General features: G+C 43.4%; 1 protein-coding gene across 1 annotated transcript; it reads right to left on the bottom strand.

Moving 5' to 3' along the window:
- Positions 1–7,002: 7,002 nt before the first annotated feature.
- GJA8 (gap junction protein alpha 8) lies at positions 7,003–8,325 on the bottom strand. The gene has a single exon (XM_007528671.2). The coding sequence runs from the start codon at positions 8,323–8,325 to the stop codon at positions 7,003–7,005; it is 1,323 nt and encodes a 440-aa protein (XP_007528733.1).
- Between the last annotated feature and the right edge of the window lie 5,904 nt (positions 8,326–14,229).

Below are 14,229 nucleotides of genomic sequence, written 5' to 3'. Positions count from 1 at the left end.
AGAGAAAGAGTGAAAGAGAACAATGGGAGGGAAGATGCCCCTGGTATCATGCATGACATTCCCATGTGGTGCCAAGGCTTAGAATCTGGCCTTGAACATGACAAGTATATAGCTAGCTAGCTCTCTCTCTCTCTCTCTCTCTCTCTCTTTTTATTTTTGCCTCCAGGGTTATTGCTGGGGCTCGGTGCCTGCAACATGAATCCACTGCTCCTGGAGGCTATTTTTTTTTCCTTTTTTTAAAAATTGTTGTAGTGGTTATTATTGTTGTTATCATTGATGTTATTGTTGTTGGATAGGACAGAGAGAAATGGAGAGAGGAGGGGAAGACAGAGGGGGGAGAGAAAGATAAACGCCTGCAGACCTGCTTTACCATTCGTGAAGCGACCTCCCTGCAGGTGGGGAGGCGGGGGCTCGAACCGGGATCCTTATGCCGGTCCTTGTGCTTTGTGCCATGTGCGCTTAACCCACTGCGCTACTGCCTGACCCCCAGTATATAGCTGTCTCTTACATGAGCGATCTCTTGGTCCCCTATACCTAATTTTTTAACCTAGAATTTTTATTCTTTTTTATGCTTCAGTGCCCAGTCACATTATTTAGTTGTGATGTAGTAGTTGCAAGAAGGGAAAATCCTCCTCTCTGTTTTGTTATCACTTTTAAGCACACACTTTGCTTTATGAATTGTATTTATACTCAAAGGAGTTTCCTATCCCATCCCATCAGCTAATCTTGTCATCAAACTCTGCTAACTGGGTGGGGTAGTTACTTTTACAAGGAGAACTTCTGGCAGATTTGGATAAAATATTATTTCATTTATCATTTTATGTCTCACTGACTTTTTTTCCAAGTAGAAAGAGACAGAAGGAAAGGGAGAGAGGGAAGAGAAAGGCGCTATAGCACTGAAGTGTCCTCCAGTGCTGTGGGGGCTGGGCTGGAACCTGGATTGTGTACATGGTAAAGCAGGCACCATCTCAGGTGATTATCTTACCACCTCCAGTGATTTTTAAAAATATATTAATTAATTAGAGAGAGAGAACAAACCAAAGCATCACTCTGACTTGCAATGCTGGGGTGGGGGGAGGGGACAGAAAACATCTCCTCATTCTTAAGAGTCAGATGCTTTAGGCACTCACCACCTCCCAGTCTACATGTGAGTTCTTTGTAATTTTCTTTAACTTTTTATATATTGGGTACAGACAGCCAGAAATCGAGAGGGACGGGGCAAGATAGAGAGGAAAAGAGACAGACACCTGCAGCACTGCTTCACCTTTTGCAAACCTTCCCTCCCCCCCTCCACAGGTGGGGACTGGAGGCTCGAACCTGGGTCCTTTTGCATTGCAACACATGTGCTCAGCCAGGTGTACCACCACCTGGTTCCCCATGTGGGTTCTTATTAAAACTCCATTTGTTTCTTCTAGTATGCACAGTGCCTCCTGGGGGGGGGGTGGCATTGTCAGTTCACTCAATCTGACTTATGAAGGAGGAGCAGAATTTATTAGCCCCAGCAACCTAGAGGAATTTGTCATATGGGACAGGTAAGTGACATCTTGGAATCGGCAGAGTCAATAAGGGAAAGTTCACACTTCTGATTGAAATTTTTCAAAAAAAAATTTTTTTATTGAAGTAACAGTAGTTTATAACATGATATAGGTCTCAGGTTTATAATATTATAAGTCAACATTTGTTTCTACTGTAATCTGCTCCCCACTAGAAGTTTAGTTACTATCATTCACCATAAATTGACCTCTTTAATCTGACTGCCCCCACCACCCCTCTTCTGGTAACTTGCAGTACTATTTTGTTTTATAGTTTAAGAATTTGTTCTGATTTTATCTGTTCATTGGCTTTATTTCTTTGGGCATCATGGGGGAAAAATAGGATCCCCAGATCATGCTGACCTTCCGGAATGTGTCTGTTTCTGTGTTGGCTGCTTCATTTGGGCAGTAGGTGTCACAAGGTCAGGTTCAAATGCAGGTAGACTTTTATATAACGCCCCAGATCCTAGGTCTGACGGTCTCTGAGTCAGACTTGAATTTTCTTAACAACCCCTGATTAACTTCTCCCTTCTGGTACTTAGCTTCTCTGGTGGAGGGGTTGTAAGGGCTATCCAACAACTCACTCTTTACCTTGGAGAGAGGTGCCCATTTGCTACCCAGTGCTTCTCTATCTCTAGGTCCATGTGCCCTGATGGGCTATCCTCATTTTGGGAATGGGAGTGGGGTGGAAGTAGGATTTCAAGCCAGACCTAATGGAACCCAGGAGGGTTATTGGCTTGAGTCAGTCAACTACTTGCCTCAATACAGACACAGAGGGACCCAGCTTTACAGAGTTAGGACCCCCATGGACACACAGTTCCCTGAATGGCACCTGTCAGTGATGTGTAACAGCTTCAGGTGGGGCACAAAGGAATGGTATTTCCAGAGGTTGAAAGTATACAATATTTGCCAGTCTGTCTCCAGTCATTTCTCCAGGTCAAAGAGTCTCCTACAAAACTGATGAGGTCGGTCAAGAGAACTTGCCTCTCTAGAGTATCTACTCTACACTGAAAGCTTCTCACCAGGCAAGGCAGAGAGAAAGCACCTGCTTGCCCTTCCTCCCCATCTCCTGCTGTGGGCAGAGTCCCTCAGGGAGTGACACCTCCAGCTGGCTCTGGGGTTGGCAGCCAGCCCAATGGTCCTTATGCTGTCCCTGGAGGTAGATTGGTGGCAGATAGAAAACTGAGGTACTAGAGGTTAAAGGACCACAGTGACCAATAAAAAGCAAAAGTAGGAGAAAAAAAAAGGGATACTTTTCTCCACTGTCTGTGCTTGTTTCTTCCAAAATAGGTTTTCTCTGCCTGTGAAGAAAGACCAAGGTGGAAGATGGTGGCGTCTGTGGGGGCAGGGCACGTGCAGGTGCAAAAGCTGAAAGTGGCGGCAGGCAGGCTAAGGCACACACCATACTTATGCTTCACAGAAATGCAGAGCCCAGCAGCCTTCATCTACACTGAGACTGATGCCAGACGGCACCTGCACTTCTCAGAACAGGATACAGTCTGTCTTTTCTTTATTGCTTGGATCCTAGTTGAGATATACACTTAATTCTGATAATAAGCAGGTTATTCTTAGGTTCTGAGTTACTTTTTAAAAATATTTATTCATTCCCTTTTGTTGCCCTTGTTGTTTTATTGTTGTTATTGATGTCACTGTTGTTGGATAGTACAGAGAGAAATGAAGAGAGGAGGGGAAGACATGAAGAGGGAGAGAAAGATAGACACCTGTAGACCTGCTTCACCACTTGTGAAGCGACCCCTGCCTACAGGTGGGGAGCCGGGGACTTGAACCCGGATCCTTACGCCAGTCCTTGCACTTCTCGCCACGTGCACTTAACCCCCTGCGCTACCGCCCGACTCAGGTTCTGAGTTTCTATCTTCTTAAAATTAGGGAGGCCAGGGAGAGCACATAGTGGTTATGCAAAAGACTCTCAAATCTGAGGCTAGAGGTCCCATGTTCCATCGTGGGCACCACCATAAGGCAGAGCTTAATAAAACTCTGGTAAAAAAAAAAAAATATATACGTAATAGGGGCCAGGTGGTGGCTTATCTGGTAGAGTGCAAATTGCAAGGATATGGGTTCCACCTGCAGGAGGGAAGCTTCACGAGTGCTGTAGGTGTCTCCCTGTCTCTTTCCCTCTCTGTCTCTCTCTATGAAAAATAAAGGGAAAAAAAGTCTGCTGGGAACAGTGGAGTCATCTAAGCACCAAGCCCCTGTGATAACTTTGTTGGCATCATGATCATCATCCATAAAGAAAAAACAAACTAAGGGGCTGGGTGGTGGCACACCTAGTTGAGCGCACATATTACAACACACAAGGACCCAGGTTCGAGCTCCCGGTCCCCACCTGCAGGGGAAAATCTTTGCGAGTGGTGAAGCAGTGCTGCAGATGCCTCTCTGTCTCTTTCCTTCTCTATCACCCTTTCCCTCTTGATTTCTGGCTGTCTCTATCCAATAAATAAAGATAATAAAAGATTTTTTAAAAAAGAAAAAACAAACTAGATTTAGAAAAGAAAAGAAAATGAATCTTCAGGAGCAAATGTATAGGAACAACAGTGCAGCCACAGGGCTCGGTGATGCACACTTTGGTTTTCAGGTGGGGATTTTGTTACTTCCCTCACCATGTAGAAGGAGGTCAGTGTAGGATGGTGTTGACTAGAAGGGGAAGATTCAAGCAACAGCCAGAAAATTACATGTGGATAAGACAAATACATCTCTTCTATTAACTGTCTGTTGCCTTATACATTCTTTAATTTAAAGTGTGTCACTTTGGCTTAACAGGTACAATATGGTTTAAGCTCTCTTTTTAAGTTTAGATTTCCTTTTTCTGGAGGAACGATAAAAAATTCAAATCTTAGAATGAGTTTGATTTTATGATCATTTTGCTTTAGGAAATGAACTCTTCCTTCTTAAGAAGGAAGAGTTTGGGAGGACTTTTATTCTGGAAAAGCATTATCTAGAAAAAAAAAATCTTGGGGGCTGGGTGGTAATGCAGTGGGATAAACCCATGTAATGCAAAGCACAAGGACCAGGCATGTGGATCCGGGTTCAAACCCCTGGCTCCCCACCTGCATTGGGGTCACTTCATAAGGCATGTGGATCCGGGTTCAAACCCCTGGCTCCCCACCTGCATTGGGGTCACTTCATAAGCGATGAAGCACGTCCGCAGGTGTCAATCTTTCTCTCCCCTTCTCTGTCTTCCCCTCCTCTCTTGATTTCTCCTTCACTCTCAATTTGTAACTATCAAATAATAAAATAAAATAAGAAGATTTCAAATATATATATATATATATATATATATATATATATATATATATATATATATATATATATATATATTAAGAGGAAGATGATAATCAAGGCAATTAAAGGATTTGCATAATTTAGGATGGTATTCGTTGAAGAAGAGATGGATTGAAGACATTTTTTTTCTGGGTACTTCTGTTGGGTCCCTTCATGGTCTCCTATTCAGATTCCTGCCATGCAGTGTTTAGTTTTCATTCTTACTACTTTGGCCATGGCCCTATAGCCTGTCATCACATGATTTTAGCTATTGTTTCCATCTACTGGGGGAATTGATGAGCTTCAGGCAGAACTGCTCCCTGTAAAGAATGTATCCTTGTACTTGAGGATGTCTCCTCACCAAACCTGAGGTTTAAGGAGTGTTGGTTGTGGGGATAAAAAGTGAAATCCTGTTGACATCCCTCTTTTTCTCTTAAACCTCTATTTTCCTTCCAGGGGTGAAACCTGACCTGGAACTGAACTTTGGAACGCTGAGATCCTGCTACGTAGGAGATTCTAATGCCACTCTCATGCCAGAGCACTGCTTAGTTCTAGTTTATGGTGATGCTAGGGATTGAACCTGGGACCTTGGAGCCTCAGGCATGCAAGTCTTTTAGCATAATCATTACATTGTCTCTTTGATAGCCTTCCTAGCACATGCGTTGAGCTTGAACAAAGCCAGAGAGCCAATTCTCCTCAAGATAGTCCAGAGGGCAAGTATCCTGTGGCTCCAAGTTGGGCTCACTTTCAGCTTTAGTGAAAGAAAGATGGCAGACTTTAGACTGAGGATTAATACTGGAAGAGGAGAGGCAAGAACAGGACTTTTTTTTTTTTCTCCAAGGAAGAATAAAATGAGCAGACCTCAAAGCCTTTCCAGCCCACAGGGATTGGTGTTTAAGACAAAATTTTCACCAACAAAAGGGATGGACTTGCTTGAGAATCCAGAGGCTACAGAGCCCAAAAGGAAAGTCTGGTGAAAACTCTGGGCATCTCCCAGACTGCTAAGTTAAATAAAACAATCTTGGATGGTGTCATGAGGCTCAGAAGCCCCAGAAACTAGTTGAGGTCATGCATAATATGGCTGATTCTGTGGGTAAGTTGGGTCCACCAGGGTAAGCTGACTTTGTCCATTGGTGCTGCACAGGCTCAACTTGGCTTGCACACATTTTGTTTACATAGTATATTTAAATTCAAGTGCCAACTTTAAACCCATTGGCAGTTTCTCTTAAAAATTTGCATTTCCAGCTGTTCTTGAAAAATTGGACAGCCAGGCAACACTGCCTGCTAAACCCTGTCTAGAATTAGGAGTAGTTGTCCTTTGGTTTCCAGTTTTCATAGTCCTAGCCCTACCCTGTGACATTGGAACAGGCCCATGCCACCAATTGAAATTACTTGTTTTCATCCTTTGATAGACTTCTGTAGACTTTGAATCTGGGGTCCTTGATGTATAGTTGAAATTACTTGTTTGAAATTACTTGTTTTCATCCTTTGATAGACTTCTGTAGACTTTGAATCTGGGGTCCTTGATGTATAGTCAGTCACTTGCCATCACTAGGGAAGTGCTGAGGCAATATTTTTGGTTGTGTTAGCAGACTAATGAAGACTTAAGAGGCCACCATGATCCTCACTGGAACTATTCCATGGGGAGATGGGGTTGACAAAGCAGCGTTCTGGGGCTGGCAGAATAGCTCGCTTGGATAGTGCACTGCTTTGCCATGTGATTAACCCAGATCTGAGTTTGACCCCCACTGCATTGAAGGAATTCTACTTCCACTCTCTCCCTGCTTCTTTGTATCTAAAAAAAAAAAAAAAAAGAAAAAAAAAAAGAAAGGAGAAAAAGAAAAGGAGAAAGAGAAGGAAAAGGAAGGAGAAGGAGGAGGAACAAGGGGGAGGAGCAGGAGCAACACAAAAAAAGAAAGAAAAGAGAACAGGATCCCCCATGGTTGTTGAGAAAGAGGTGCAGAGCAGGAGACTGGGGACTAAGATAGGACAATGGATTTACCAGGGTACCCAGATACACTGAATACTCCTTTCCTAGTTTTCTAGCATCTCTGCTGTAATTTAGGAGCTGTTCAATCAAGGGGTGTGTATATGGAGGGAGGGGCAGAGGACTCAAACTGTGTCCCATCTTTATGTTTCACCTTGCCCTTTGTCAGTTCAGGTGTTTTCCTGTCTTTCCTTTGGTGCTATCTCATACTGTTAGATCATCTGACCTGGCCCGGCTGCTGGCCTTACTCAGCCGGCTCAGGGGTCTAGTGTCATCCCCGGTCAACTCTGGACACAGTGACGGTGCCTTCTCAGTGGGCAGCCCTGGTTTGGGGACCTTCTCTGCCTGCAGCTCTTCCTTGTTACCCTCCTTCCCCACCCCGGGCCCTTCCACTTTACCCCCCTCCAGCACAACCAAGTTCTCCTGCTCATCTGTGCTCACTCTGTCTGCTTCCTGTCTCTTCTCTCCCAGCTCAGGCTCTGCTCCCTCCTCCACAGGCTGCTCCTCCCCCTCTGCCTCCGGTGCTCCCACCTGGGCATAGGAAGGTAGTGTCTCTTGGTAAGCCCGGGGCAGGTCCCCTAGGGGTCCTGTGCCCACTTTCTCCTCAAATTGACTAAAAGGCTTGGCAGAGAGGGGACTGGGATCCACCATGCCCACTTCAGTCAGAGGGAAGTAGTGAGACACGATTTTCTCTTCTTCCAGCAGCTGGTAGCCCTTGGCCTTCTGGATGGAGGAGACAGCAATAGAGTGGAGGGACTTTTCTGGAATCTCTCCCAGTGGCTGCTCTACTGGCCTCTTGAAGGCAGACCGGATCCTCTTCAGGCCCAAGTGGCTCATCTCCATGATGTTGAGGAAAAGGGATACAGAAGCCACAGACAGCATGAAGAGGATGAAGATGGTCTTCTCTGTGGGCCGTGACACGAAGCAGTCCACCACGTTGGGGCAGGGCCACCGGCTGCAGCGGTAGAGGGGCAAGATCCGGAAACCGTAGAGGAAGTAGTGGCCCACGATGAAGCCCACCTCAAAGAGGGTCTTGAAGATGATGTGGCAGATGTAAGTCCTCAGCAGGGTCCCCTCCAGCCGGAACTTCTTGGTGCCTTTGCTGCTGCTGCTACCCTTCTTGATGCTGGCCTGGTCTGCAGCCAGCGGTAGCCTGTCGCCAGCGTCACCTGCCGACTGCTGGCACAGCTCCTCGGCCTCGCGCTCCTTGCGTTTCTCCTCCATGCGCACGTGGTGCACGGCATGGCCCACGTAGACCAGCGACGGCGTGGACACGAAGATGATCTGCAGCACCCAGAGGCGGATGTGCGAGATTGGGAAGGCCTCATCGTAGCACACGTTCTCGCAGCCTGGCTGCTGGGTGTTGCACACGAAGTCAGACTGCTCATCTCCCCACACGAACTCCGCGGCTGTGCCCAGGATGAGGATGCGGAAGATGAACAGCACCGTGAGCCACACCCGGCCGATGACCGTGGAGTGCTCATTCACCTCCTCCAAGATGTTCCCCAAGAAGCTCCAGTCACCCATTGCTCGCTCTCCTGGAGGGGGGAGAAGGCAGAAGCTCAGGGGCAGGACTGAGAGGGTATCTCCTTCTGTTAACTATTGGGGCTCCTCTCTTTTCCGAGCTGCTGAGCTAGCCAACAGGTAAACAGCATTTACTGACTCCCCTGCATGGACTAGGACTAGAACTTGAACCTGATACCATTAGCTTCCTGGGCTGTACAATGGATTTGATCATAATATGTCACAAGCAAAGGGAAAGAACAGAGGAGCTAATACGTGTATAGTTCCTTGAGCCCCACTTAAAATAAAGATTAATTATTAGCCAGAAAGAGAAACCTATAGGGACTGGGTGGTGGTGTACCTAGCTGAGTGCACACATTGTGTGCAAGGACCTGGGTTCAAGCCTTTGGTTCTCACCTGCAGAGAAGCTCACTACTGGTGAAACAGTGCTACAGGTGTTTGTTTCTCTCTCCTTTCAATTTCTCTGTCTTATTAAAATTAAAAAGTGAAAAATTATAAAAGAGGAAGCTATGCTTACACTTATTTAGATCAAAATCACAAAGGTATAGCACTGGAAAAAAGTCTCATGCATACTGATAGATACATAGATCAATGGAATAGAATTGAAAGTACAGGAATAAACCTGCATGAGCTGGGGAGTTAGCATCATGGTAATGCCCTAGGCTTCAAGGTCCCAGGCTGAATCTTGAGCACTACTATAAGCCAGAACTGAACAGTGCTCTGGTCTCTCTCACTCATGCTCTGCTTTTCTATTTGCCCCTCTTTAAAATAAATAAAAATATTTTAAAAAGAAATAAATCGACACATTTATGGGCATTTAATTATGATGAAGGAACCAAAGCAATATAGTGGAGAAAGGAAGAAATCTCTTCAACAAATGGTGTTCGGACAACTGAGCAGTCACCTGAAAAAGAATGAAACGGGACAACTCTCCAACCCCATGTTAAAGAATAAATTCATGGGGTGGGGGTCTGGTGGTGGTGCACTGGGTTAAGCGCACATAGGATGAAGTACAAGGACCTGAGCAAGGATCCCAGTTCGAGCCCTTCCATTTGCAGTGGGGTCGCTTTGCAATCAGTGAAGCAGTTCTGCAGGTATCTCTCTGTCTTTGGCTCTGACTCTAACCCCCCCTCTCAATTTTTCTCTGTCCTACCCAATTAAAAAAAAAAGGAGGGAGTTGGGCAGTACCGCAGTGGGTTAAGCACAGGTGGCACAAAGCGCAAGGATTGGCTCAAGGATCCCGGTTCGAGCCCCCGGCTCCCCACCTTCAGGGGAGTTGCTTCACAAGCGGTGAAACAGATCTGCGGGTGTCTATCTTTCTTTCCTCCTCTCTGTCTTCCCCATCTCTCTCCATTTCTCTCTGTCCTATCCAACAACAATGACATCAGTCATAACTACAACAATAAAACAACAAGGGCAACAAAAGGGAATAAATAAATAAATATTTTAAAAAAAGCTGCCAGGAGCACTGGCTTTGTAGTGCTGGCACTGAGCCCCAGTGATAACCCTGGAAGCAAAAATAAATAAATAAATAAATAAAATAAAAATGAATTCAGGGGCCTAGTGATGGCATACTCAGCACTTAAGCAATGTTGCAGATGTCTCTCTCTTTCCACCTTTTCTCTCAACTTCTTTCTGCCTCTGTTGGGGGGCGGTGCGGAGAGAGAGAGAGAGAGAGAGAGAGAGAGAGAGAGAACAGCTGCTGAGAACAGTGGATTTGTAATTAAGGTCCTGGACCTTAGTGATAATCCTAGTGTCAACTAAAAAAAAAAGGGAAAAAAATTAATTCAAGCTGCATTAAGGACCTCCATGTCAGATCTGAAATCATAACATACATAGAAACCATTTGTGAAATGTTCCATGGTATCAGTATTGGAGTTGTCTTTGGGAACTTGACCCTGACTGCCAGAGGGATGAAGGCAGAGATAAACAATAAGAACTGCATTAAACTAGACATTTTGGTACTGTAATAGAAAATATAAACTGAGTGAAAGGACAACTCACTGAATGGAAGAAGATATTTGCACATATCACACATACCCAAAGTAGTTTATGGTGAACTCTTACAACTCCGCAGATAGAAAAAGACAAACAGTCCATAGCAGTGCCGAGGACGGCCCCAATCTCCATAGGGAGGCTGAGTCAGCCTACTCTGCCACTTGAAGAAGCCTTGTCCTGAGATGAGTGCCTAGAATGTCCCCACCTCTGACCAGGAACTGTGAGTTCAGTCTGACAGGGATTCAGAAGTTATACAGGCTCCTGTGCTAGATGTGAATGGTTGTGGGTCTCGGGTCAAATCGATGTGGTAAATAATTAATTGTGTTTATATATATTCCTTCAAGTTTGGGAGCTATTCTCTGTCCTAATCCAGCTTCCTAGTTCTATTCTCAACATCTTTCCAGACAATATTTTAGTCCACCTCCATGTGAACTATGAAGGTCAAACAAAAATCATTAGTGATGGGCCCCTAAGACTTACCTAAAATAAACTTCCTAACTTCTCTCCACCTGAAAATTTCTATTCTCATCTGCTCTATTCCTACTTTTTGGTTTCTGCTTATTAGTAATTTTGTCCTGTTTTGTATATTTTTAAAAATATTTATTTATTTTCTCTTTTGTTGCCCTTGTTTTGAGAGTTCAATGAAAATGAAGACACAAGCTATCAAAATATTTGGGACACAGCTAAGGCAGTACTGAGAGGGAAGCTCATAGCCGTACAAGCACACATTAGGAAACAAGAAAAAGTACAAATAAACAGCCTGATTGCACATCTTAAAGACCTAGAAGAAGAACAAAGGAACCCTAAAGCTACCAGAAGGACAGAAATCACTTAAGTTAGGGCAGAAATCAATAACATTGAAAATAAGAAAACCATACAAAAGATCAATGAAAGTAAATGTTGGTTCTTCCAAAGAGTGAACAAAATTGACAAACCTTTAGCCAGACTCACAAAACAAAAAGGGAAAAGACCCAAAGAAATTGGATCATAAATGAAAGAGGAGATATCACAACAGACACCGCAGAAATTCAGCATCTCATGTGAGACTTCTATGAACAACTATATGCCATCAACCTAGAGAACCTGGAAGAAATGGATGATTTCATAGATACCTACGAACTTCCAAAATTAAATAAAGAGGAGCTAGATAACATGAACAGGTCCATCGCAGCTAATGAAGTTGAAACAGTTATCAAAAACCTTCCCAAGAATAAAAGTCCTGGACAAATGAATTCTATAAAGCCTTCAAAGAAGAACTAATACCTGTACTTTTAAAAGTCTTCCAGAAGATTGAAGACACTGGAATACTCCCTTTCAGCTTCTATGAAGCCAATATCACTTTGATACCAAAAGCAGAGAGGGACACAACCAAAAAAGAAAACTACAAAAAAAAAAAAAAAAGAAAAGAAAAAAGGGAAAGAAAACTACAGACCAATATCTCTGATGAACATAGATGCTAAAATATTGAACAAAATTATAGCCAACCGGATACAGCCGTATATTAAAAAGATTGTATATTATGACCAAGTGGGGTTTATCCCAGGGATGCAAGGTTGGTTTAATATACATAAATCAGTCAACGTGATCCACCACATCAATACAAACAAGACCAAAAACCACATGGTCATAACAATAGATGCAGAGAAAGTCTTTGACAAAATACAACATCCCTTTATGATCAAAACACTACAAAAAATGGAATAGATGGAAAATTCCTGAAGATAGTGGAGTGAAAAACTGGAAACATTTCCCCTCAGATCAGGTACTAGACAGGGCTGCCCACAATTGCCATTACCATTCAACACAGTGTTGGAAGTTCTTGCCATAGCAATCAGGCAGGAGCAAGGAATTAAAGGCATACAGGTTGGAAGAAAGGAAGTCAAATTCTCCCTATTTGCAGATGACATGATAGTATACATAGAAAAACCTAAGGAATCCAGCAAGAAGCTTTTGGAAATCATCAGGCAATATAGTAAGGTGTCAGGCTACAAAATTAACATTCAAAAGTCAGTGGCATTCCTCTATGCAAACACTAAGTTAGAAGAAGATGAAATCCAGAAATCAATTCCTTTTACTATAGCAATAAAAATAATAAAATATCTAGGAATAACCCTAACCAAAGAAATGAAAGACTTGTATACTGAAAATTATGAGTCACTCCTCAAGGGAATTGAAAAAGACACAAAGAAGTTGAAAGATATTCCATGTTCATGGGTAGGCAGAATTAACATCATCAAAATGAATATATTACCCAGAGCCATCTACAGATTTAATGCTATCCCCATCAAGATGCCAAGCACATTTTTTTAGGAGAATAGAACAAATGCTACAGATGTTTATCTGCAACCAGAAAAGACCTAGAATTGCCAAAATAATCTTGAGCAGAAAGAACAGAACCGGAGGCAACACACTCCTAGATCACAAGTTGTATTATAGGGCCTTTGTCATCAAAACTGCTTGGTACTGGAACATGAATAGATACACTGACCAGTGGAATAGAACTGAGATCCTGGGAGTAAGCCTCCACACATAATCTTTGACATCTAATCTTTGACAGAGGTGCCCAGACTATTAAATGGGGAAAGCAGAGTCTCTTCAACAAACGGTGTTGGATTAAATGGGTTGAAACATGCAGAAGAATGAAACTGAACCACTATATTTCACCAAATCAAGGACTTGGATGTTAGACCACAAACTATCAGATACTTAGAGGAAAATATTGGCAGAACTGTTTTCCGCATAAATTTTAAAGAAATCTTCAATGAAACGAATCCAATTACAAAAAAGACTAAGGCAAGAATAATCCTATGGGACTACTTAAATTAAAAAGCTTCTGCACAGCAAAAGAAACCACTACCCAAACCAAGAGACCCCTCACAGAATGGGAGAAGATCTTTACATGCCATATATCAGACAAGAGTTTAATAACCAAAATATATAAAGAGCTTGCCAAACTCAACAACAAGAGGGTGTGGGGTCAAAGGAACCCTTCTGCACTGCTGGTGGGAATGTCAATTGGTTCAATGTCTGTGGAGAACAGTCTGGAGAACTCTCAGAAGGTTAGAAGTGGACCTACCCTATGACCCTGCAATTCCTCTCCTGGGGATATATCCTAAGGAACCCAACACACCCATCCAAAAAGATCTGTGTACACATGTGTTCTTAGCAGCACAATTTGTAATAGCCAAAACCTGGAAGCAACCCAGGTGTCCAACAACAGATGAGTGGCTGAGCAAGTTGTGGTCTATATACACAATGGAATACTACTCAGCTATAAAAAATGGTGACTTCACCATTTTCAGCCGATTTTGGATGGACCCTGAAAAATTCATGTTAAGTGAAATAAGTCAGAAACAGAAGTATGAGTATGGGATGATCTCACTCTCAGGCTGAGGTTGAAAAACAAGATCAGAAGAGAAAACACAAGTAGAACCTGAGCTGGAATTGGCGTGTTGCACCAAAGTAATAGATTCTGAGGTGGGTGGAGGGAGAATACGGGTGCAAAATGGATGACAGAGGACCTAGTGGGGGTTGTATTGTTATATGGAAAACTCAGAAATGTTTTGCATGTACAAACTATTATATTTACTGTCAAATGTAAAACATTAATTCCCAATAAAGAAGTTAAAAAAAAAAAAAAGAAAGGGAGTCGGGCAGTAGCGCAGCAGGTTAAGTGCATGTGGCGCTAAGCAGAAAGACTGGCTTAAGGATCCCGGTTCTAACCCCTGGCTCCCCACCTGCAGGGGCGTTGCTTCACAGGCAGTGAAGCAGGTCTGCAGGTGTCTTATATTTTTATCCCTCTCTCTGTCTTCCCCTCCTCTCTCCATTTCTCTCTGTCCTATCTAACAACAATGACATCAATAACAATAATAATGTCTACAACTGTAAAAACCAAGGGCAACAAAAGGG

Source organism: Erinaceus europaeus, chromosome 11, assembly GCF_950295315.1.
Source record: "Erinaceus europaeus chromosome 11, mEriEur2.1, whole genome shotgun sequence".
Taxonomy (NCBI): Eukaryota; Metazoa; Chordata; class Mammalia; order Eulipotyphla; family Erinaceidae; genus Erinaceus; species Erinaceus europaeus.
Note: the sequence above shows the minus strand (reverse complement) of the source record. Positions and strands in the feature narration are given on the sequence as shown.